This window comes from Peromyscus eremicus, chromosome 15 (genome assembly GCF_949786415.1).
Source record: "Peromyscus eremicus chromosome 15, PerEre_H2_v1, whole genome shotgun sequence".
Classification (NCBI taxonomy): domain Eukaryota; kingdom Metazoa; phylum Chordata; class Mammalia; order Rodentia; family Cricetidae; genus Peromyscus; species Peromyscus eremicus.
In genome coordinates, this window is record NC_081431.1 from 7,006,750 (window position 1) to 7,031,776 (window position 25,027).

Here is a 25,027-nt window from a genome sequence, read left to right on the forward strand (position 1 = left end):
TGGCTGCTCTCACAGAGGACCTGGGTTCAATTTCCAGCACCCACATGGTGTCTCTCAACCTACTGTGCTCCAGTTCCAGGAGATCTGATGCCTCCTTCTGGCTTCTGAGGGTACTGTATCATGTGATGTACATACATATACTCAGGCAAGATACAAACATGAAATAAAATAAACAAATCTTTAAAACACATCATTTAAAAAAGTATGTTTGAAGAAATGTCCAGATGTCCAGTGATTTTTTTTGAACCTAAAGGTCTCTAAGAAAAGGGAGGGTGGGCTAGTGGGTATTATTTTAATACAAGTCTGCTGCCATATTTGAACATAGAGCACAACCAAAGCCTGGTGGGACAGGGCCAAGTCCAGTGGTGGGTGTCCCTGGGGGGAACTTACCTTGTTCCAGAGTCAAATGGCTGTAGGAGTCCTGCAGCTCCTGTGGGATCCCACCCACATAGACAGGTGAATTCACCTGCAGAGTCTGGGCTCCAGCTTGTGAGGTGCGCTCCATGAGTTGATTCACACTAAGTGACACCAGGGAGCCTTCCTTTTTAATAATGACTGTGTTCCAGTTTCCATCACCATAGGCCGGTCCCAGCCAGAGATCCACTTGTGTAAAGTGACGACTGGATTTTAACCGGAAGCTCAGCAGTCCGCTCTTCAGCTCCATCTGTATTTCATATTAAGCAAAGAGCCACCTCAAAAAGCTGCAGAATGGCAACTTAGACAAGAGCAGAAGGTCAGTTTCCTGAGGAAAAGCAAGACACTTCCCCGAAAGCACCAATAAACCGTTCAATTTCATCATAGGCACAGCTGAAGGAATGGATAATGAAATATTTTGCAAGCTTACAATTGGCATGAAGAATGTTGTACTGAGTCAAACAGATTCATACCCAGTGATGATTATACTACACAGTATGATATTACGGAGGCACCAGCTTTTTGTCTAACGTAGTTAACAGATTAAATCCTACTACAAATGACTGGCGAACTGGAGAACGGAACACTATGAACTATGACTCCATTTTTGAGTTCTTAGAAAATGAGAAAATACGACTGCATGTATCAATTTAATTTGGGGGAAAATTTGACAAGACAATAAGAAAATGAAATGTCAAGCTTGATGAAGCTTGTTTTAAATGGTTAGTGAACTCAATTTCAAATTTGTAAGATATATTTTGATTCAATGTTTCAGTTTTATTCTGAATCTCTAGCATAATTGCTTCTGTGTGTATTCTTTTAGATTAATGCACCATTTTCTAATGTCAGCATATTTTACCTAAATTTTCAGTGTGAGGGAAAAACATTCATATGTTTTCCCTCGAAATGTTACATGATAATTACTTTAACTATCATTTTTTAAAAAAAATTCTTTTAGGTGTGAAATCAGCTGCCATACTCATTGAAAGTTTGAGATTAAATAAAATAAATTAAATCTTGCTGGGAGAAGGATAAGTCTTCTACGGAGACATCTTCATGATGCATTCCCAGCAAGTAAGCATTGCCCTTCATTCAGTTAGCATGAAGATCATCCGTTCCCTAAAATCCCACTGATGGCAAAGGAGCATTCCGAGGCACTCCTGTAGCCAAGACAGTGATGGGATACCACATGAACAGAGGACATATGAGCCACTCACTCCCTAAGAGTCAAGAAAGATTCAGAAGAGCTGGGGTAAGGGCTCCTCGGATGAAACACTTGCCAAGCAAGGTAGGGATCAGACTTGGGATCCCCAGGCAGGTGAATTGCAGCCTCCTGTAATTCCAGCAGAGCACACAGTCCCAGCACTGGGGAGGAAAGGGCAGAGGCTCCCCAGAGCAAGCTGGATATTTGGACTGACTGGATTAACAAGCTCTGGAGTCAGCAAGAGACCCTGTCTCAATAAATACAGTGGAGAGCAGATCTAGGAAGAAATGTGACATCAGACTTGGGGCTCCATGTGCATACATACACATGTGCACTGACACAAGTACACCCACATACATGCTCACACCCACACATACAAGCGCACATTCACACATATGTGAACAACACAAAACACTCACACACACACACACACACACACACACACACACACACGAGATTTAGAGTAATGTAAGATGCATAATGTTCCTCCAAGCAGGGAATAGATAGGTGCATGACAGGGGACCTTAGGTTTAAAGAAGGGTTACAGTTCAGCCAAGACACAGGGGGCACAGGAGGAGGGGCACTGAAAGTGTCGCTCAGTGTGTAGAGGTAGATTTTGGATGATCTGGAATGACATGGAAAAAGTTCATCTTTCTTTCATTTGAACCGAAAGCTACGATTTGTACTGACTTATTTTATATCAAATTTATCTTCTTGGGCATAGGAAGTATCCATCAGAAACTGGGATCAGTAAAACATTGAAAGTCATTACTATAAGCACAATTATAACGGTGATCAGGAAGTCTCTAAGAAGTATTTCCTGAAGCAGCTCACGAGGGCATAGTGACCAGTACTGAATGCACTAGGTACCAGTAAAGTACACATACGGGTAAACTGCCATGTGCACCTTGAATACACCCAGAAGCTGGCTTGGGAAGCAGGGTTGTCATGCCCCATTTTAGACTTAAGGGTTGTTCCACCCGTTTCTGATGTAAGCATGTTTGTCTCAAAGTGTCTTCAGAACTCTCCTCCGAGGACAGGCTAGGCTGCCCAACTCTGTGAAAAGGAGGGAAAAAAAAAAGACCAAAATAGGTCTAGAGTGAAATCACTGTGTCCTTCAACAGTGGAAGGTGAACTATTCCCAGTAGAGGTTACTACTGCTCATCTCATAATAGAAAGGTACCTACAGAGGGAAAGAGAAGCCAGGAGTTGAGTGTGAGAAGCTCATCCATGCAGAAAAAGCCTAATTGGGAACTCTAGCTGACTGCCTCAACTTCCCCACTCAGTCTCTGATGCTGGCCTAAGCACCAGCTTTGATGAGTTTACCGTCTCACTGTTCTTTGCTCTTTAACTGGAAGTCTTGTTCCAGGGGACATCCTGCTCTGCTCAGGCCTCTCTGGAACTCTAGCTGAAGACCTTAATGGAGCTTCCCCAGGTGATATCTGCCAGGGGATTTGAGCACCAGATTTGATGGTGTTATTCTATCTGTCTCTGACTGTCTTCCTGCAACTTGCTGTTCATTCTTTCACTTTTACTTGCTATGTGCTTAATAACTCCCTCATTTAAAATCCAAAGTATATCTATGGTAGATTGCTGTGGGATGGTCTGTATGTCAAGTGTGTTGCTGATTGGTCAGTAAATAAATCACTGATTGGCCATTGGCTAGGCAGGAAGTATAGGCGGGACAAGGAAAAGAATTCTGGGAAGTGGAAGGCTGAGAGGGAGACACTGCCAGCCGCCATGATGACAAGCCGCATGTAAAGATGCTGGTAAGCCACGAGCCATATGGCAAGGTATAGATTTATAGAAATGGATTAATTTAAGCAATAAGAACAGTTAGCAAGAAGCCTGCCATGGCCATACAGTTTGAAAGCAATATAAGTCTCTGTGTTTACTTGGTTGGGTCTGAGGGGCTGTGGGACTGGCAGGTGAGAGAGATTTGTCCTGACTGTGGGCCAGGCAGGAAAACTCTAGCTACAGTAGATCTTCCAGCAGACTGTATAGAACAGTGCATGAAAAATCAAGGACATGCTACTTTTAATTTGATTGTACTGAATCACCTAGGAGACCAGCAGAGAGCTTTGTGTGTGTACGTGAAAGCATTCCCAGGGCTGGTCATGAGTGCTCTGACCTCATCCCACTAGGTTAAGTCTGAACAGAGGGGCTAAAGAGATGGCTTGGTGGTTAAGAGCACCTGCTGCTCTTGTAGTGGACCTGGGTTCAATTCCCAGCACCCATATGGTGGCTCACAAACATCAGTTACTCCAGTTCCTAGGTTTTTTCTTTTTAATCTCTTCTTGGCTCTGTGGGTACCTGCACACATGTGGTACACAGACATACATGCAGGCAAAGTATCTGTACACATAAATAAAAATAATGTAAAAAGTCAGAATAGATTATTGTGAGATGTTGGTTGTGTGATAGTTTTTTTAGGTTAGTTTTAGGATGTGTGTTGTTGGGAGTGTATTTCTGAAGGGCACCTGTTTAACTGGCCCATCCCTGTCTTCCCTGTCAGAACCCCCACACTCTCCTATCCTTCATGTAGCAGAAGTTTCTGGAGCATGCTCCTGCTATCAAAAATGCCAAGGACTACAGAGTGAAATCTCTGAACCCAGGAGCCAAAATAAGTGCTTTCCTTTGGATCCTGTCAGGTATTTGGTTAAAGTAACACAAAAACAATGACTATGACATCTCTCGTCCTTTGTCCTTGTGTGACCAGTGGGAGAGGATTCACCCTTCTCACATTATCACCACAAGAAGCCAGGCAGTGGTGGTATATGCCTTTGATCCCAGCGCTTTGGAGGCAGAGGATCCCTGCAAGTTTGAGGTCAGCCTGATCTACATAGTGAGTTCCAGGGTAGCCAGGACTACACAAAGAAACCCTGTCTCCAAAAACCAAACCAAACCAAACAAAACAAAACAAAAAACCAAAAAAAAACCTCCAAAACAAAAACAAAAACAAAAAATTAACAAACAGACAAACAAAAACCTGAAAAGAATGGCAGGGGAAGAGGCGGTCTTGCAGGGAGGACTCACACTGTAGACGACGCTGGATTTAAAATGTTCAGAAAACAGGAAGAGAAATGTTTCTGGAAGAGGTGAGACAAAAACACATGTAGATTTGGGATGGGCCAGTGAAGTGGAGAAAGTATTCATGACAGCCATGCCATCTGTCCAGTGCTACACTCAGTTTTGACAATAGCATCTGACTGAATAACCACAGTAAAAGCAAAACTGTTATAGATTCTCATTGCCCTTATGGGAACTGCTCACACTAGTCTTATTCACCATAGCAAAAACATGGAAATAAGTAACGTATTATTGATGAGAGGCATATTACACAGACCTGAAAATGGAACATCTCCATGGAAAATGTGGAAAATATAGAATACTGTGAATAAATACAAATTCCTTAAAATATAGCACATACCTCTTTCATAAATCTCAAAATCTGTAGCACTCATTCACATATCGTAATCAAATTGTAACCATTAAAAAACACATGGGATTATCATGATGTATTGATTCTGGTCAGAGTTGGGGAAACAGAGTAGAAGACTTTAAAGGATGATCATTGAGTCCTTGGATGGAGTGGTATGCTTATTAGCCCTCATTGTGTTGCATTTTATCAGGCACCAAATGAAATATATAAAGTACATTTTGAAGCTATATCAAAAGATAATGAAGAGGTATTTTTCATGTATTGAGAAACTAAATTGGATTTCCTTAATTCTTAACATCTGCTCTGTTTTGTTCAATTCACAACATTTATAGTACTAATTGTCAGTTTAACCAATTATCTTAACCCTGTAAGACATTTCACAGGCCTATGAAAATAAAGACTGCTTGAGGAAAAAAATGAAAATAAAAGTGAATTTTAAAAGCTCAATTGTGTCTAATACTAACACACAATTTATCTCTTTCAAAATTGGGTCTGATAATTTAAAATAAATTTAATTAAATTCATTAACATACAGCAAGAAAATCCGGTCCCTCTTTGTTGTGAATGAAAAGAAGCAATCCATTTAGCTGGTTGGTTTGAAACTTCAGGGAAATCTCAAAGTCCTTTGCAGCCTGAAACGTATCTGAACGAAGCTCCAGGAATCCTTTAAGACAAGAGAGCATGCGCACACATCAACATATTGCAGGCACTGTAAGAGTGTGGTGAATACCTGGGAAATGTACCAACTTTGTTTTAAAACCCCACAAAAGAATAGACGGATCAGTATTATGACATTCCTTCTGCTGTCTAGTGGAGGTTGTGAGATGAACGTCACATCCCTATGAAGAGGAAACAGATTACTTCCTCAATCACACACTCATGCACATCCCACGTGATGCTGAACACCCCGATGAAGCAGTGACCAGACTTTGGGCTAAGACAAGCTCAGATTGCCATCTTTAGTGGAAAATGGACATCACTATTGTTCTGTTCTACACACAGTCTAAACACTTTATAACCAATAAACTTAAAGAGATGGGAGCCTGAGGATTGTGTTTATAGAGGAATAGTCTATATCTGCCTTGCTACACTGTTCCTTCCCAGGGCTGTGCCCTGGGGTCGGGAAGGGGTTGTACACAGAGAGGAGATGGGTGGGAAGGAAGTGACAGGTACCACTACCACCTCACAGTTTTCTCCAGCCTCTACAGTGGTGGCCCTAGTCGCTTTCTGTCCCTCAGAGGCCTGCGTAACTCCATGCCCAGCTTTACAGACAGGCATGGTTCAACTATATAATAAGGGAAATGGGGATGTTGAATCATCTTAACAATGAAAACTCCTTGGCAACAATTTTCACAGTAACCTGCATGCTGACATCTGTCAATTGATTTATACATGGGCACTGTGACACTCACATACAAACCAGGAACTCTGGGGACCACCAGAGATGTCACCAATAGATACATAGCATGAATTATAACAGTTATATTTGATATTCATGCTTTGAAAATGCATGTAGAATTCTATGAACACACTTCTGTGATTTACTCATTAAGGTGAATTGGATGGGGGAGGTTAATTTAGACAAAGGGGAGAACAAATGCGCTGCTACAGTTTGGCTCTTGAATGTCCTCAAAGCTTTCAAAATGGACACATAATAGGAGACCTTCAGGACCGACAAGAAGGCACTAGAAGGGCAGTGCGGCCTCTCCTCATTTTCTTTCTGCTCATTGGCAGTGAGTGATTTCACAGGGCCATACACTCCCTCCAGGATGTGTTGCCTCTCACGGATGGTCAGAAGTCATGAGGCTAACTGACCATACACTGAAACCTAGAAAACTGAGAGCCAATGTTCAACTTTTAGCTTCTCAAATCAACACTCCTGGATAGTTGTGATTGCGATAGAAAGTTGACTAATGCATGCTGAGTCATCAGCCACACCTCACCTGCTCCCAGGAACTGGACTCCTTCTTCCAGGGCAGGGGGGCACCCCTCCCAGCTGTGATACATGTTGACCTGCTCCTCAGAACTCTGCCAATCCAGAGGCATCCAAGTCACAGAGGGGCTATAACTCTTCATAATGTACACATCCTTGAGGCAGCCCACAAAGCCTCTTTGGACTATCTCTGCAAAAGTGATAGGCATCAGGGAATACACATAATTCATTTGTTTGGAATTTATTTTTTAGCCATCCATTTTACCCAACACTCAAAGGGAAGAGACCTGCAAGCATTCACACCCAAGTCCCCTGTGGTCGTTTGAAAGAAAATGGCCCCCAAAGGGAATGGCACTATTAGGAGGTGTGGTTTTGTTGAAGTGGGTATGACTTTGTTTGAAGAAGTGTGTCACTGTGGAGGTGGGCTTTGAGGTCTCATATATGCCCAAGCCACATGCAGTGAGACAGACCACTTTTTATTGCCTGTGAGACAAGATGTAGGGCACTCGGCTACTTTTCTAGCACCATGTCTGCTTGCACACCATCATAACACACCATGATGATGATGGACTAAACTTCTGAAAATATAAGCCACCTCAATTAAATATGGTCCTTTATAAGAGTTGTGGTGATCATGCTGTCTCTTCACAGCAATAGAAACTGTAACTAAGACATCCCCAAAAGTCTCTAACAATTTATGCAGATACCACCCTGATAGCTACAGTGAATGGTTGCAATGTTCTGTTTGGCTCTGGCTCACTCACAATGAATCTATAAAAAACAAGTTTATGAAACAAACAAACAAAACTTTGTTTTATGCTATTAGCAAGAATATTGCCTTTTGAATTAACCCAGAAATTTTTGTCATAAGTCTCCAAACTAGGTGCTAAACGCTGTTATAAGTGAGGTTTAGGGCTTGGGGAGAGGGCTCAATTGGTAAAGTACTGACCACAGCATAAGGACCTAGGGTTTGGATCCCCACCACACACTTAAAAGGCCCAAAGTCCCTTCCTCCCAGCATTATGTGCTAATAAACTCAGTGCTCAGGAGCAAGGGGTAGGCATAGGAGGGTCCCTGAAGCTCATTGGTCAGTCAGCCTAGTTAAATCCATGAGCTTTGGTCTCTGTAAGACATCCTGTCTTAAAAATAAGGGCAGAGAGTGATTGAAGGAAGACATAAGATGTAGACCACTGATACCCACAAGTACGTGCACATGCTCATAGGTGCATGAGCACCCATACACATGAATGAATGCCTTCCCCACAAACACACCTTGGATTTTTTTTTTTTACTCTAGCCCCATATTGGGTGCCAAAATGTTGTTGATGGTTTTTCTTTTTTGGGGGCTCACGACCCAGCTCCCAAGTAAATCACTCGTAGAGGCTTATTCTTAATTATGATTGCCTGGCCTTAGCTTGCCTTGTTTCTCGCCAGCTTTTCTTATCTTAAATGAACCCATCTGTCTATTGCCTCTGGGCTTTTACCTTTCTCTATTTCTGTATACCTTTCTTTCTTACTCAGTTGCTGATTATGTAGCTGGGTGGCTGGCCCCTGGAGTCCTCCTCCTCCTCTGGTTCCTTGATCTCCCAGATTTCTCCTTCTATATCTTCTTTCTGCCTGTCAGCCCTGCCTATACTTTCCCCTGCCTTGCCATTGGCCATTCAGCTCTTTTTTAGACCATCAGGTGTTTTAGACAGGAAAGTAACACAGATTCACAGAGTTAAACAAACGCAACATTAACAAAAGTAACACACCTTAAAATAATCCCCAGCACACACACACACACACACACACACACACACACACATACACATACACACACGCACACACACACACACAGAAACACACACACACACATACACAAACATATGACTACTTCCCCACACAAACATACATATGAACATATACCCACATACATGGAATAACCCCACTTATCCCAGGGTCCCAGACTTTCCATGACATCTGGAATGCTATACTGAATCTTTTTGAGAGAAACACCTGAGCCCTAGTAAGATATGGGAAAAAACAAACAAACCCTAAGATCATTAGTAAGCATTTGAAAAGTGACTGTTGTCATGGTCATGTAAATTTTTATTATATTTATTCATTTATACACGTGTATCTGTGTGAGCACGTTCAAGCTATGGTGAACATATTGCAGTCTGATGATAGTTTGTCATAATTAGCTCTTTCCTTCTATTGTGTGGATCCCAGGGATGAACTCAGGTAGTCTGGCTAGACAAGTGACTTTACCTACTGAGCCATTTTGCCAACCTTTCCTCCCTGCCTTGTGGTAACTTTTCTTAGTTTCGTTTTGGTGTGTTTTTGTTATTGTGTTCTAAAAGTAGGGAGTATGTGTGGTGTGGTGTGTGTGTGTGTGTGTGTGTGTGTGTGTGTGTGTGTGTGTGTGTGAACTTGACACAGGCTAGCATAATAAAAGAGGAGGAATCTCATTTGAGCAAATGCCTTCACAACATTGACCCATAAAGCTGGATGGTGGTGGCATGGCTCACGCCTTTAATCTCAGCATTTGGAAACTCAGAGGTAGGAGGGTCTCTGTGAATTCAAGGCCAGCCCAGTCTGCAAAGTGAGGTCCAGGACAGCCACGGCTGTTACATAGAGAAAATCTGTCTCAAAAAAACAAAAACAAAACAAAAACCATTGGCCCATAGACAAGCCTCTTTTCTCGAGTAATGGTTGATATGGAAGGGCCCAACACATTTTGGGTAGTGCTACCTCTGGTCAAATTGCCTGGGTGCATACAAAAATCAGTTGAACAAGCCACTAGGAACAAGACAGCAAGCAGTATTTCACCATGACCTCTGCTTCAGTTCCTATCTTGAGTTCCTCTATTGACTTCCCTATACATGATGGCCTACAACTCTATGCTGAAATAAACCCTGTCCTTCCCAAGTTGATTTTGGTCACAGTATTTTATTGCAGCAATAGAAATGCTAATTAAGATAGGAGCTTACTTTATTAATATCTTTAAAATGTGTTTTCCATTTATTTTATATGTATGAATGAATGTTCTATCATCTATATCTCTTATCTATTATCTATCATCTTTCTAGTATTTTATCTACTTAATTATCTATTTTTCTACTTATCTATTTATCATCTTTCTATCATTTATCTACTTATCTATTTATTATCTATCTTCTGTATATCATTTATCTACTTATTATCTATCTACCTATCTATCTATATATCATCTATCTACGTCTTCATATCATATGTGTGCTATTCCTGCAGAGATTAGAAGAAGGTGCCAGTTGGTGAGCCACCATATGGGTGCTGAGAATAGAATTCAGGTCCTCTGAAAGAGCAAACAAGACTCTTATTCACTGAGAATCTCTCCAGCTCCAATATCTGAATCATGGAGCTTTTTGGATTGGCTTGAGATCATTTGTTTGTAACCTCTTTTGTGACTCTCCAACAACTGGTGTATTGACTCTTACACAATATAATTGGAATGTTCCTCAGACTTCTGAGAGTCAAGTTTTCCATTCATGTGTCATTTCCAATGAATTAAAAGTCTTAGAAAAATATTTACACACATCCTGCAATTATACAAACCTCACTTAATTTGTATGTCATTTTTGGCAAAAGCCTAATGAATCTTTTGAATAACAAGAACTCAGTATTGACAAGGAAAGTAGAACTACTGAACATGTTTTGAAAAAGGAGAGGCCTAAGAATTAACTTGTGTGTTTAGGAAATGTAAATAACACCTATTCATACTTTTAAGTGCTGTAAATAGATTGCACTTAGTTTTGAGTATAACATTATGGTGGTTGGTTTTAATTGTCAACTTGATACAATCTAGAATCACCTGGTAAGAGTCTCAATGAGTGATTATCTAGAGCATCCTGGCCTTTGGGCTCATCTGTAGGGGGAAAGTCTTGTTTAAGGTATTAATGCTTGATGTGGCAAGACCCAGCCCACTGTGGGCATTGCCATCCCCTGGGTTTGAGTCCTTGATTGTGTAAGAGTGAAGAAGGCGTGCTGAATAGTGAGCAGGCATTGTCTATGAATGGGACCAACAGCTTCAAGTTCCTACTGTGACCTCCCTACAGTGATGGACTATAATGTGGAGCTGCAAACTGCATAAACCCTTTATTCCTTAAAGTTGTGTTGCTGGGTATTTTTTCACAGCCACATAAATGAAACTGCGACGATATATACTTCTACTTCCTGTGAAACTCACCAAGCCTGTTTTGGAGGACAGAGTGACCTCGTGGCAGCCCACCCACAAATAGTCCAGTGTAGCCTCTCATCATGGTACTCCCGTTCAGAGAAGCTGAGGAGCCTGTAGGAGAAGAGAAGAAAATTACAGCTCTTCCAGGGAACTCTTCAAGTGAAACTCATCACAGATCTTTGGTACCCAGTTCTCTTGCTTCTGCTTTAAGCTCCTTGTCTATCAGGTTCCAGATCAGCCAGCTGCTGTAAACCCACCCACATCTCATCAGCAACCCCTTCCCTTCTTCTACTACCATGGCCTCCTTTTCAGTCCTTAACATGCAGCATAAAGTATTTTCCTATCCCCAGGGCCTATTGCCCACTGATCCCTTGGTCCAGGCCTGGTGTCCACTGTTTCCTGACCCAAAACATATTTCCTTCTAGATATTTTCATGGTTTCTTTCCTGGCCTATCATTTCTCTGCTCAAATGATATTAGAAAGTCCTTCCCCAGTAGGCCTTGGTCAAATTTAACACTGCTCCCAATGCACAAACCTTTTGTGACAAAGGCCCCATGTCATTAGCTGTGAGGCTCTAGGGACCAGGCTAGTGACTATCACATGGTGAATCCAGAATGCTCCTCAGCATCCTTTGAGGGTAAATTAGGATGGGTTTTCCCACTTCTCTCAGTTTTCCATTGATTTTAAAGTCTTATCAATACAGGTAACACCCACCTATCCCGTTTTTCCATTTTCATAACTCTCTAGCACTTTTTACTTTATTATCTTCTGCCCCCATGTCCATCTAAACTATAACCTCTACAAAGCTCTGTTTACTCTGTTATCTGAGCACCCAGAACACTAGTAGAAATAGTAGGAGCTCATTAAAATCACTTTTACCCTATATGAATGAATGAAAGCCTACATCAGTGGACGAAAATGGAAAACAGAGCCAGTTGGAAAGAGAACAACACTCAAATGCAAACACTCATATGTGGGGACAGTCCTGCCTACCCACCGCAGAAATGGGAGAGCTTAATTACATTTCTGAGTCTTGGTTCTTCTCATCTCTGTGTGTAGATATCTATTTTCCTTGCTTGCCTTCTGGAGGCAAAGGGGAACATCAGTAAGGTAATTAAAGACCCTTGCAAGGTGTGGAGAATGCACAAGATGCAGAATGAACACTGGTGTCTACATTCCCATCTCTGCTTTACTGGAGTCCTACCTGGACGAGGAGCTCAGGGCCAGAGTTTACAAGCAGAAGAGCAAAGAGCAACTAAGAGACAGATTTCACAGGGATTCATGTGAAACTGAATGAAGAAATCAATGTGAAATTCACATGTGCAGATGTGCATGTGATCATGCGTGTGTGTGCACACACACACACACAGTTCTTACCTGTGTAATGTCCATCAAGGGTGATTTGGCCTAAAGCCTGATGCCTAGCCACAATGATTTCATGCCACTGTCCATCACTGTATTGTTTACCATGATCATCAGTTGTGGTAACCTCCACTAGTGATCCCTTAAGAGAATGAATGAACAAGTAAATGAATGAAAGCTCACATTTAGATGCCAGTGACACTGTATATTTCTTTCTTTTTTTTTAATAAATATTTTGTATTTTATAATTAATTTAATTTTACATATCAGCCACAGATTCCCCTATCTTCCCTTCTCCCACCCACCCCCACCTTCCCCCACAATCTACCACCCATTCCCACCTCCTCCAAGGCAAGGTCTCCCCTGGGGATTCAGCCCAGCCTGGTAGCTTCAGTTGAGGCAGGTCAGGTCCCCTCCTCCCTGCACCAAAGCTGAGCAAAGTGTCTCAGCATAGGCCCTAGGTTCCAAAAAGCCAGCTCATGCACCAAGAACAGGTCCCAGTCCCACTGCCTGGGGGCCTCCTAAACTGTCATGATAGAACTCTCATCCAGTGACTGATGGAAGCAGATGCAGAGATCCATGACCAAGCCCCAGGTGGAGCTCCAGGAGTCCAACTGGCACGAGAGAGGAGGGATTATATGAGCAAGAGATATTGAGACTATGATTGGAAACAGCACAGGGACAAATAGCCAAACTAGTGGAAACACATGAACTGTGAACCAATAGATGAAGAGCCCCCATGGAACTGGACCAGGCCCTCGGGATAAGTGAGACAGTTGATTAGCTTGAACTGTTTAGGACACTGTGTATTTCCTTATATGTATAAACCAGTTCACAGATTTCATCATTATGATCCCAATACAAAGCAGCCACTCTGTCAGATGGAACTCGACATGCATGGCATCCAGTGATCGTGATGACCATCCTGTGGTGTGCATCTGAAAACCACAGTGACAAAAAGGAGAGATCTCTCCAGACCGGGACTCTCTGACAAAGGCACTTGTATTTTGGGTATCTATGTTCATATTTTAACATTCATGGAAGAACTGTAAAGAAGAGAATAATTTAAATTTAAAACTGAGAAATGTTGTAAATATATATTTTAAGGATAAATAAGCATCAGGAAAATTAGCTTCTCATCACTAATAATTTTATAATATGCACTATAAGAGGGAACAGGAAATGAGTTGGGTTAAAGGTATTTATTGAACTTATATGTGTAGTTAAATTTGGTTTTCAATGCTTTGTACTCTAAAATCTAGCATTTATAGCTCTGGTAGGATAGTAATAACACAGTGAAAAATGGGTTCTTGAGTAGATGAGATCAAGTGAATGGCAGATACCAAGAAGAAAGATTGGCAAGGAAAAAGAAGCAATGAAGAAAAAGTGAACAGCCTGCCTAGCATGTTAGAGAAAACAGCCTGCCTAGTGCATTAGAGCCATGTGAACACAGTTTCAATGTACAAATCAGAATAAATAGAAGAAACTCTATCTCCATTAACCAACATTTACTATTGTGACTAAGAAAGCAGATCCTTCCAAACCCAAGCAAGACAAAGTTAATATCAAGGTTGTTTTACCTGAGAAAGAATCAAATATGAAGTTGATGAAAGTTCTTAAAAATGTAAGTTTGGTTAAAATAGTACATATTTAAAAAAAATAACCTGGAGTTGAAGGGATGACTCAGTGGTTAAGAACCCCACCTGCTCTTGCAGAGGACCTGGGTTTGATTCTCAGTGCCCACACAGCAGTTTATAACCACGTGTAACTCCAGTTTGGAGGTGATATGGGGTGGGGTGGGGTGAGTGGATCCATCTCCCTCTTCTGGCCTCCTCTAGTACTGCACACATGTTACATAGGGAAATACTGATACACATAAAATACAAATAAATATATATTTTTTAAAAACTTACCCAGAATGTTTCATCAAACTCTAACAATTTTGCTCTACTATTTTTCATAAGGGGGAAAAAAACTGGTAATCCTATACCATGATAGATGTACATGGCACAGCACAAGAAATTAACTACAGTTTCTTATATGAAATATTTCTGTTTACATTTCCCTAAGAATAGAATGCATCCATTGTATGCATCTAATTGGCTTTTGCCAAGCCTCATAATATACTCAGCAACACACACGATGTATAGAATCTCATGCTACCCATGTTAAGACAGCAGCAACAACAACCACCAAAAAGAGACTTTATTTTCCACAAGCACAGTAGTTGCTTCTCACATGGCCAGTACCCCAACTTACATAGACAATCTGGTCAGTGGCACACATGACCATTTTCAAAGTTATCTCTAGTCTTAGACTTTCTTCCTTTCTCTGTTTTTTTTTTCCTACATATTCCTTTATTTTCCTCAACTCTATTTCAACATTTTAATATTTTACAAACACACATTTCATTATCGTAGTTTAATAATTAAAACCAGAACTGGTGTCGTGCCCAATTAATGTGCCCTGGTAGCATGCCCATTAGTTTTTCCATTAGTGAATTCAACAATACTAATGGGATTACTAGCATGGGATGCTAATTGGGTGTGACATAAGAAACTGGCTTACTTCTGAGCATACCCTTGCTAATGATGAAATTAATGAGCATTTTATTAAACGCTGTCTCATCAAAGTGTACTTAGTTAGCGTTAAAATTGTTACAAACGGTTCTGCATTTTAAAGATCAGGTGTCTGAGGCAAGGCTCTACACATTTTGTTTGTCAGTAATCTGTAGTATGGATAGTTCTCACCATCAGACTCCTATTGACTGGATGCAGATCCACTGAGGTAGCCTACAGCAGAGCTCACCAAACTTTACCTAAGTCTTAGAGGAACTTCGCACAGCATCCTTTGATGAGAATGCCAATATCCATGTAATAATAATTCTACAGTCAGGGCTAGTGTTACACATGGAAAACACCAGGCAATTAGACTCTGCTCACAATTATTTGAAAGTTCTATGTTTAAAGGTTCCTTGTCTGTGAAAACATAAAGTTCTGTGTTGTTTCTGTGAATGTCACTGAGTACAGAATACTGAAGGGTTAAACTGGGTGATAAAATATCATCTCATCAAATCTATACAAAATTGGAGTAGCCAAATAAAGGACTAGACTGTTATAGCTATTTTAGAGACTTGATGAAACTATAAAGTTTCAGTTAATGTCTCATATTTGTCCCCTTTCAAGCTTTATTTTTATTTATTTAAATTTCATGTGCATGCCTGTGTGTGTGTGTGTGTGTGTGTGTGTGTGTGTGTGTGTGTGTGTGTGTGTGTGTTATGACTGCAGCCGCCTGTAGAGGCATCAGAAATCCCTGGAGCTGGAATTACGATGGTTGTGAGTCACCCATTACCTCTGATGGGGATTGAATTCAGGCCCTCTGTAAGATCAGTGTGTACTCTTAACTTCTAAACCCTCTCCATTCCTTGTATATACATATATATTATCTATTTTCACAATGGTTCCCAGCATTCAGTTTCTGAGACACACATACCCAATTTTAACTACCATTAAGGACCTTTTTCTTCTCCCTAAATACTTATCCAACAGATCACTCTGGATATATAGGAGAGAAACCAAGTTTTAGATGAACGGCCTTCCTCTGTGTAGGATTTACAGCTATGCAAGCAATTCTGTTCTCAGGCTTATTAAGACATTTTAAAACCTGAAACATGCAAGAGAATACAAAGTTATTTTGAAATTGTGTTGTAGTGACTTTCAAATTCCTAGAAAACAACTGGTCACGGTGGTGCACGCCTTTAATCCCAGCAGTCAGGAGGCAGAAACAGGTGCATCTCTATGTGTTCGAGGCCAGCCTGGTCTACAGAGTACGTTCCAGGACTAGAATCATCACACAGAGGAACCCTGTCTTGAAAAAACAAACAAGCAAGCAAAGAAATAACAACAACAGAAAACTCCTGGAAAATGTCCCTTTCAGGATTCAAAATCAAATTCCTGTGAATGGACTCAGGCACAGTCCTTTGAAAGTCGAAACCTCAGTTTATTCTGGGAAAGGTCAAAGTATCCAGTAAATAAAGTCAGCAACACGTCACAGAATTGTTAACAGTCAGAAACTTCATCTCAGAAAATGGATGGTCTGATTTAACTATGGTAGAGTTTTAGTCACAATTATCTAACACTTAGCTAGATAATCTGTCAAAAGTGTTTATCATGCATCTATATTTTCCCAAGGATCAGGTTAGGGATAAAGCAGTCCTCACTGGGTCACATTCCAATAAGAAAAACACATTAAGCACATAATTACCAGTGTGGTGGGAACAATGCAGAGTTCACTAGGTAACCTTGTCTTAATTTACAGAGAAAAGGGAAAAAATGACTTACAGTGATGCTTAAAGTTCTTAAAAATACATAAGTATGATGTCGATATCAGGTGCACAGCAGAAATGCACAACAGAAATGGGTCTACTTCTTTAAATGTGGGGTATCTCTAACTTCACACACAAATCTATATGCAGTTTTCTATCCCCAAATGAGAACAAATAAAAGGAGACTGTTCAAATTTTTCTCTATTTGGCAGTTTCAATAATTGTCTAAAAATAAGCAGGGCCTTCATTATGCAGTGAACAGATATGTCCAGTTAACCTGCATTAAATATGAACTTCTTGGCGGTGGGTGAGGGCACAGCCCATGCGAGCTGGTTCTCACTGCTTCTTGGATTGCCGCCTGGCCCAGGACCACTTAGTATAATATATCTGATTACATCTTCTCAAATACACCCGAGGCAAGCCTGCTCAACCAATACCTGACTTTTTCTAAAGTAAATGAATTGTCAGTGTGCTGAAAGCAGGCAGCTTTCACCTCATACAGAGTGATTATTATGCGAGACAGAAATGTGCTTACCCAGCACCGTAGATCCCTCCTTTCTCCCCCCAGCTTCCCACTTTTGCTAGCACAGTTTTCTTATTTCAGTATTTGGCTGGCATCTACCAACTCAGTATATACTTAGGATCGGGCTGTATGGGGCAGGGGTGGAGCAGCTTGGAAGCTGCTGGCAGGGTGAATTCTGGTGAGGGAGACGGGGGGGGGGCACAAAAGGGCAGAAGTGATGGGAAGTGTTCTCTGGTACTGTGACTTGTACCGGTCTGTCTATCTGAGGAGACTCCAGAGAGCTCACTGGCAGCATCCTCAGATCATGACAGTCCTGTGGCTGAGTGAGGAGAGGCATTGTTTGGTCCCTTTAATCCCTGTAGTGCGGTCTTCAAGGTCCCCACACTTTTGAAAGAGAGCAGGACTCACATCAAAAGAGATGGTGTGTTGACATTTGGATCTAGAGACATCAGGTTTTCATTCTCTAAATGCTTTGCCTCAAATGTTTAAGGATGAGGGTATGTCTGTGCATACATTTATTGAAGACTTTTAGTCTGAGAGGGACATCTGTAGTTCTTGGGAGTGGCATGCTGTCACTTTCTCATGTTTGTGTCCCCAGGGCCTAACTCCCTTTCTTTTTTTTAAGTTTTGGGGTATGTGTGTGTGTGTGTGTGTGTGTGTGTGTGTGTGTGTGTGTGTGTTGTATACATGTGTGAGTATGTACACATGTGTATACAGATGCACATGTAGAGGCCATAGGTCAAAGTTCAGTATCATCTTCCTCTATTACTCTCCATCTTGTGTTTTGAGACAGGGGCTCTCACTGAACCGAACCTGGAGTACACAGACTTTGTTAGGCTGGTGGCCCATGAGCTTCAAGGATCCACCTGTCTCTGTCTCTGCAGACACCCTCACCACACTAGCTATTTATGTGTATGCTGGGGATCCAAACTCAGACCCTTAATTCGCATAGCAAGAACTTTACTCGTTGAACCATCTTCTGAGCCCTGTGAGCTCTTAGCTAGGTTGCACAGAAAAACAAAAACAAATCTACTCTCAACACCACTTCTTTTATTTGGTCTAACTTAGGATGGAGATCTTGGTAGCTTCAAGAATGAGCTGCCATCCCCCATCCATGTGAGAGCTCTGCAGGCAAGTGCTGGAATGACCAAGGTCCTACTCCATGTGGCTTCTCCAATATCCCCAGGTAGGAGCAGGATAGGGGGTGAGAGCAGAGGCTTTCACTCCTCTACTTCTGCTGCTCACTTTCCCTGTTTCCCCTGCTTTGTGTGTGTGTGAGTTGTTGTTTGTGGAATTTTACAATTAAGCATTTGGTTTCTTTGTTCACTGTGTTTATCTCTGTGTTCTCTGAAAACTTTTATTTAATGGTCATTCTTTATCAATACGATAGAGTTCCCGACCTCCTCCTACACTAAATGGAACTTTAGACGTCTTTTCTATCTCCCCTCTTTTGTTTTCTTTTGCTATGGTGTTCATTCTGCCCCTGCTTTGATACTCTTTAATTTCAAAGATTGTCTCTGCTTGTAAAACCAATGACTAGCCATGCACTCATGGAACACTCAGGGTTAAGCTAACCAGGTGAAGTTGATCCTTTACCCTGGTTCTCTTTGGGGCATTTTAGACACGCTTCTCTTACCGTCCAGATGCCTTACTGACACAGTCTTCATATGGTTTCCAGGCCATATTTTATCCCAAGTTTTTGAATATATGGAAGCATCCTTGTTTGCTGATGAAAAGAAGCACTGAAGGAATGCTAAACCATCCTGGACATAGCTTCATGTTGTCTTTTGAGAGACAGGGGCTCATGTAGCCTGGGTTGACTTTGAACACTTGGCTATCCTCATACCTCAGTCTCTTTCCAAGTTACAGGAGTACATGCCTGACTTTAGACCTAGACTGCTTCGTTTTAAAATCTGCCAGTTAGTACTTGTGGCTCACATGGATCGCCCAGGAAATGGGACATAAGGATGCCTATCTCATCCATGTGTCAGCAAGTGGGACCAGATGTTCAGGGCTCTGGGTAGAGAGAATACATATCACAATGCTGGGCACAGGGCTCACCCACTAAATCTTGACTTGGATTTGCTAGGTTTTTCCAGTAAATTTCTAATAGATTTTCTATAAACACAGACATTTTCAAGTGTCATACTATTTTTATCTTTCTTGTTCCTCCTTTTCTTGTTGTTCTGGAACTTTCTCCAATGTTATGTTCTACTAATCTGAGCCTCAAAATACCTCTTCTCTAATTAATCTCCTTAAAGTTTTCAAAGAAAAATAATGTTTTCAGCTCTGTAATTGACTACAGCTACCATCTGCCCTGCCTCCCATGGCAGCTGCCGCTTCTTGCTCTTTCTCTGGCTATTGGGATTGTTGTTGGTGGTGACACTATTACCCACTAACTTTCTATCTATCAGCATCCAATAAGAAGCTGCAGTTACAGCAAGTGAGGGGCATCCAGTGGTCCTTGTCATAAAGGTCATCTAACTACCCAGCCAAGGACCTATGAGGCCACTTTGAAGATACCAGGAAGAAACCTTTTCCTCCACATCCCCAGGTCCCAGCTTTGCAAAGCAGGAAACTCTCTATCTTCCTGTTCCAGAGCCTGGCAGGATCCTCAGCCTCACTTGATCCAAAGAGTCCTGGTTCACCACCTCCTACAAAGGTCACCAGGTGTTTGAGTCCCAGTCCCCACTCCCTCCCCCCTCAGGCCCTAGTCCTGAGGTCACTGGGTGTCTGAGCCCTGGTTCTCCCCACAAAGTCACCTGGTGTCTGAGTCCTAGGTCTCCCCTCAAGGTTACTGTATGTCTAAGCCCCAGTTCTTCCCACCAGGTCACTGGGTGTTCATGTTGGAAGAGTCTGAGGCCATTACCCACAGCTATCAGTCCAGGATCCTAGGCGCAGCTTGGACACAGATGGGAAAAGCCCCACCAGTTTTCATAATGTCTCACAAAGTGTTCATGTAGAAGCACTGTTTATGACTTGAGTCATGGGTTAGAGGGAAGACCTGAACAAATGGAAAGTAAATAATCGTATTCTTTGCTAAATCACTCACAGGTCAGATATGTCAAAAGGTCACTACAACTTCCTAACTGACGAGAAGACATCTTTCCAATGGTTTCTCTCAAGGCTGGATGAGCAGACAACTGAGGGAGAGGACTCTTCCACGGAGCTGCCTGCAGCTTGGGCAGAGACGTCCCACAGATGTGGCGCTTGTAAATCATGTCCCATGCTCAGGGAGGAGATGTAGCTGGCTGAGAGTTACCCATGCTCCTTTGAGTAACCCCAAGAAACTCACTAGTTCACCCAGCCAAACTTGCAGAATCATTTCTTGAGTCTACCATTTGTGTCCTATCTGGGACAAACAGACATTTGCTCACATCTTCCAAGGAAAAGTCACACACACAAAAATGACAATTCAATATTATGTTTGCAAAGACTAACAACTCAGGCCCCTAAACCTTCCATTTTACGCTCATGTGATCTTAAAAATCTCTTTCAAAATAGTCATAGAATAGTTTAAATTAATTATTTTACCACATACTTTCTAGGTTGCTTCCCAGGGCTACAACCATATTTAACTTAAAATGATTGGTGTCTGAAACATGAAGTTAAATGGTACTTAAAAGCTACTTAAATATTTGCTAGTAAAATAGTTAAGAAGGAAAGGAAAGGAGGAGGAAGAGAGGCAGGCATGAGAAAAAACAAGATCATAATTTATTGTCTGAAGAAAAAATAAATCTGTTCAGATTCACTTAAACAATTAGTTGATTTTGATTTTGTGGCAAGGTCCCATCTGTACCACAGGTTGACCTGGAATTCACTACATCCCAAGGCTAGCCTCCTACTCACAGCACTTCTCCAGCCCCAGCCTCCAAAGGACAGGATTCCAGGTATACACCACCACACCCACCTATTCATTTTAAATAATCATAAGCTAGTTTACTAATCCTAAGCACATAGCTTCATAGAATAGACGGGGTTGGGAGAGAGCTCTGCTATTTCAACTGTGGAGAGTCATTTCCTTTTGTAGTTTTCATTTTCCTCACTGGTAGGATGTAGATCAGTAGTTCTCAACCTGTGGGTCATGACCCATGTGGAGGCACCTGCATATCAGATATTTACAATTCATAATAATAGCAAAATTGCAGTTATGAAGTAGCAATGGAACAATTTTATGGCTGGGAGTCATCACAACATGAGGAACTGTAGTAAAAGGCTGCAGCATTAGGAAGGTTGAGAACCATTGCTGTAGAGAACAACCTCTGATGAGTTTCAGAAGAGGATTCTTCATGAACATCTGTGTACTTACCCCAGTGCCCGGCACCCACCTGGCATTCTCAAAAGTGATAATCATCATGGCTAGTAATTTACCTGGGGATTGGAAAGAAAATATGGACGGCCATTCTTCAGCTGAAGGGCAAAATACTCCTCCTGGTTGTCAGGGGACACTGCGAGGATGATCAGCCCTTCAGGCATCCTTGTCCGGAAGCTAGCCTTGATGCCTGGAGATGCAAGAGGCATCGGTAAGTCACGGCTGTAGTTTTGTTGATTCTTTCTGATAAATGTACATTTACTTTCATTATTATTTATGATGCAGTGAATACAGTCAGGAAATTATACACAGCAGTGTGCTGGGATGGCCCTAGTCAATAGGTTTAAATATATACCGTGTTAAAGGCTAAGTAGCACTTGGAAATTATGTTACCCTCATGTTAATCAATATAAAATGAACTCTAAATATGTGCAAAAAATCATCCACCTGAAAAGACACGATGTCAAACCCAAAATTGGATACTTAATAGTATCAGTTTGAAAATATTATCAGAGGGTCCTAAAAGTAAATGACTTTTTGACAGAAAGGAAAAACTCCAAGGGCCTTATTTAAATACCTGTGAAAATGAAAGAATCAGTTCAGCAATAGATGTTAAAACAAAAAGACCTGGATAAGCTGGCTTCTTTCAGTCAGCAAACAGTGGTAGCCTTCAGAATTGCAGTCTTTACTGACCCTTCAAACCACACATACACACCATTCAATACTCTAATGTCATAGGACTTCCTGGCTCAGGCAACGGGAACAATTTGCAATGTTCCTCTCACAGACATTGCTAAGACCCATCGGCCCCATCTCCAGTCTTGGGATCCCCTACCTACACAGCACACGTGGTAGAAATCTTCCTGTATAGAGGGTGTCTAGCTGAAGGTGCTGAAGCTGGCGGTCAGGGCTAAGTACCACGGTCTCATTGGAAATATAAAATTAACAGAGCAGACTGTGAGAATCAAGAGATCAACAACACACCTGAAAATCAAACAAAAGCTAAAACACAATAATAAATAATGAATGAACTCTGATCTAAGCAGTAATACACAATAGGCCAGGATTATAACCACTTGAAAAACTCTCCCTTTAGGCTGGGCTAATAACTGAAGGACCTACAGGGATGGATAAATTTCATTCTGTTGCTATGACAAACGCTAAACACTATGGCCAAAAGTAACTCCAGTGTGTGCGGGGTGTGTTGGGGGGAGCATTTGTTTGAATTTACAGGTTTTAATCCACTATTGAGGGATTTCAGGGTAGGAACTCAAGCAGGAACAGGGGCTTAGAGCAGAGACCTTGGAGGAGCTGCTTCTGGCTCACCCAAGGTTCATGTGAGGCTAGCTTTCTGATACAGCCCAGGACCACCAGCCCAGGGATTGGTGCTACCCACAGTGGGCTGGGTCCTCTGACATCAATTAACAGTCAAGGCCATCTTGTCTACCACCTCTGGATATGTTCATAGGACAATCCAATCTGGCAAACACTCTTCTCAGATGACGCATTCTAGGCTGTGTCAAGTTGACTCAGCTTTGGTTCAGTGGTAAGGACCTCAGGACCCATTCCTGGTCCATCTTCCCACTCTATACTCTAACACAGTACATAGATGTATTTCATAAGTATATTGAGATTTGAGGTGAAAAAATGGGAGATGGGAGGTTCAGCTGACCATTAGGTTTTGATCTTCTCTTTGCTCTCAAATGCTATGACTAAAATTATGGCTTTCAAGCTAAATAGCTCAAGGGCATTGAATAAAAATAGCTGTAATTCAGGACATGAAGGGTACACTGCTCCCTACTGATGGGCAGGATGGCATCTCCAGAGCAGCAGCAGAGAAGATGGAAGTCAGGGTTTGAGTGAGGGAAGAGGAAAACAGTTATCCAATCTGAGTACACTGTTGTTGTCTGTAATTTGAGAAATCTGGGGAATGAAAAATATCCAAGGATTATGGGAATATGTAAATACTTAAGATGCATTTGGGAATATTTTACTTTTTACATGCCATTCAAAGAGTGTACAAATGCATGTGTTTCTCAAAACACAATGATTGGCAAGCCTTCTAGAACAAAGAAATGTCTTTTAGACCAACAAATATATGAAGCTGTATTGAGAAGTGTCTCCCATGAAGGGAAAATGAAGTACAATAAAGGACGTCTTGATTTGATGGTGTCAGCTACTCTTTCTCAGTCTTGACATCTTTTTCCTCTGTGTTTTCCAAGATGAATAGAAAATGATTTTCTTTCTCCTAGACCCTAGGAGGAAAATGAAAACTTACTATTTTATTGAAGCATGTTCTTAATAATTAGATTACTATAGCTATCCATATAGACAAATCCTAGCATTTGAGCCAAATGCTTACTTTGTATAATCAATTATTTAAATGAACCAAACTCACAAATAAATATATGTAAATATAAACATAATAATAGTTTGATGGATGTATGAAATAAAGAAAATGTTATTGAATTTACAATGAGATAGAATGGTTAAATGCACAATTATTCAAAATAATTAACACCCGCTTTTCCCCAAAGAAAGCCACATATTTACAGATTCCCAAGCGCTGACTTAGGCTCGCCATGTGATTGTCATTGGCCAAAGGAATGAAAGCAGATATGAGGCCCTTTGTGGGGGCAGAGCCTCCCTCCCCTCACTCCCTTCTGCTTCACACACGTGTTTCCATCTTGGGTCTAGGAGAAAGAAAACTTGTGGACCACAGCCAAACAAGTGAACCAATAGCTTCACTGTAGATGATTGTGTGAAGCAGCTACGGTACAGCTCAAAGAGGTAGCAGAGTGAATAGCAGCTTTCTCCTTCCTAAAATGGGGATCTATACTTTTTTAAGGCAAGACAAAGAGGAAAAGAACTAAATTTCATTATCTGCATTTAGAGAAGAGAAATAGTAGTGTGCTTGTGTTGTTTCTAAACTTACACATTCACTTGAGAAATATTTAAGGTACCAAAATTCAGTGGCTAGTGGGAAAAGTATCAGCAAATATGTCCAGTGGTTATGTATACACAGATATATTTGAGTGTATATGTATACACACACTATAACAAGAAAGAAAAATATATGAAATAAAACACAGTATGTATAAGACTAGACAAATGCCAAATTCATAAACAAGTAAATGGAGGATTAATTCCAACTCTAATGAGAGCTAGCACTACACTTATCTGGGGGTACAAGGGCAGACATTTAGAATAAAGTTGGGAATCATACTGCTTAAGGAGTGTTGCAATAGTAGATTAACCTCAAGGGTCCATGACTTTACCAGCCACAGGTGTTGGCTAGATTTGCAGTGCCAA

General features: G+C 41.3%; 1 protein-coding gene across 1 annotated transcript in view; it reads right to left on the bottom strand.

The window, feature by feature from the left end:
- Ush2a (usherin) overlaps positions 1-25,027 on the bottom strand; it is a 697,985-nt gene that overhangs the window by 406,837 nt on the left and 266,121 nt on the right. The window contains exons 21-26 of the mRNA XM_059281179.1: positions 21,775-21,905; positions 12,572-12,698; positions 11,204-11,305; positions 7,004-7,183; positions 5,594-5,724; positions 391-664 (exon numbers count right to left, since the gene is read on the bottom strand). Coding sequence (XP_059137162.1) covers positions 391-664; positions 5,594-5,724; positions 7,004-7,183; positions 11,204-11,305; positions 12,572-12,698; positions 21,775-21,905 — 945 coding nt within the window. The remainder of the gene's footprint in view (positions 1-390; positions 665-5,593; positions 5,725-7,003; positions 7,184-11,203; positions 11,306-12,571; positions 12,699-21,774; positions 21,906-25,027) is intronic.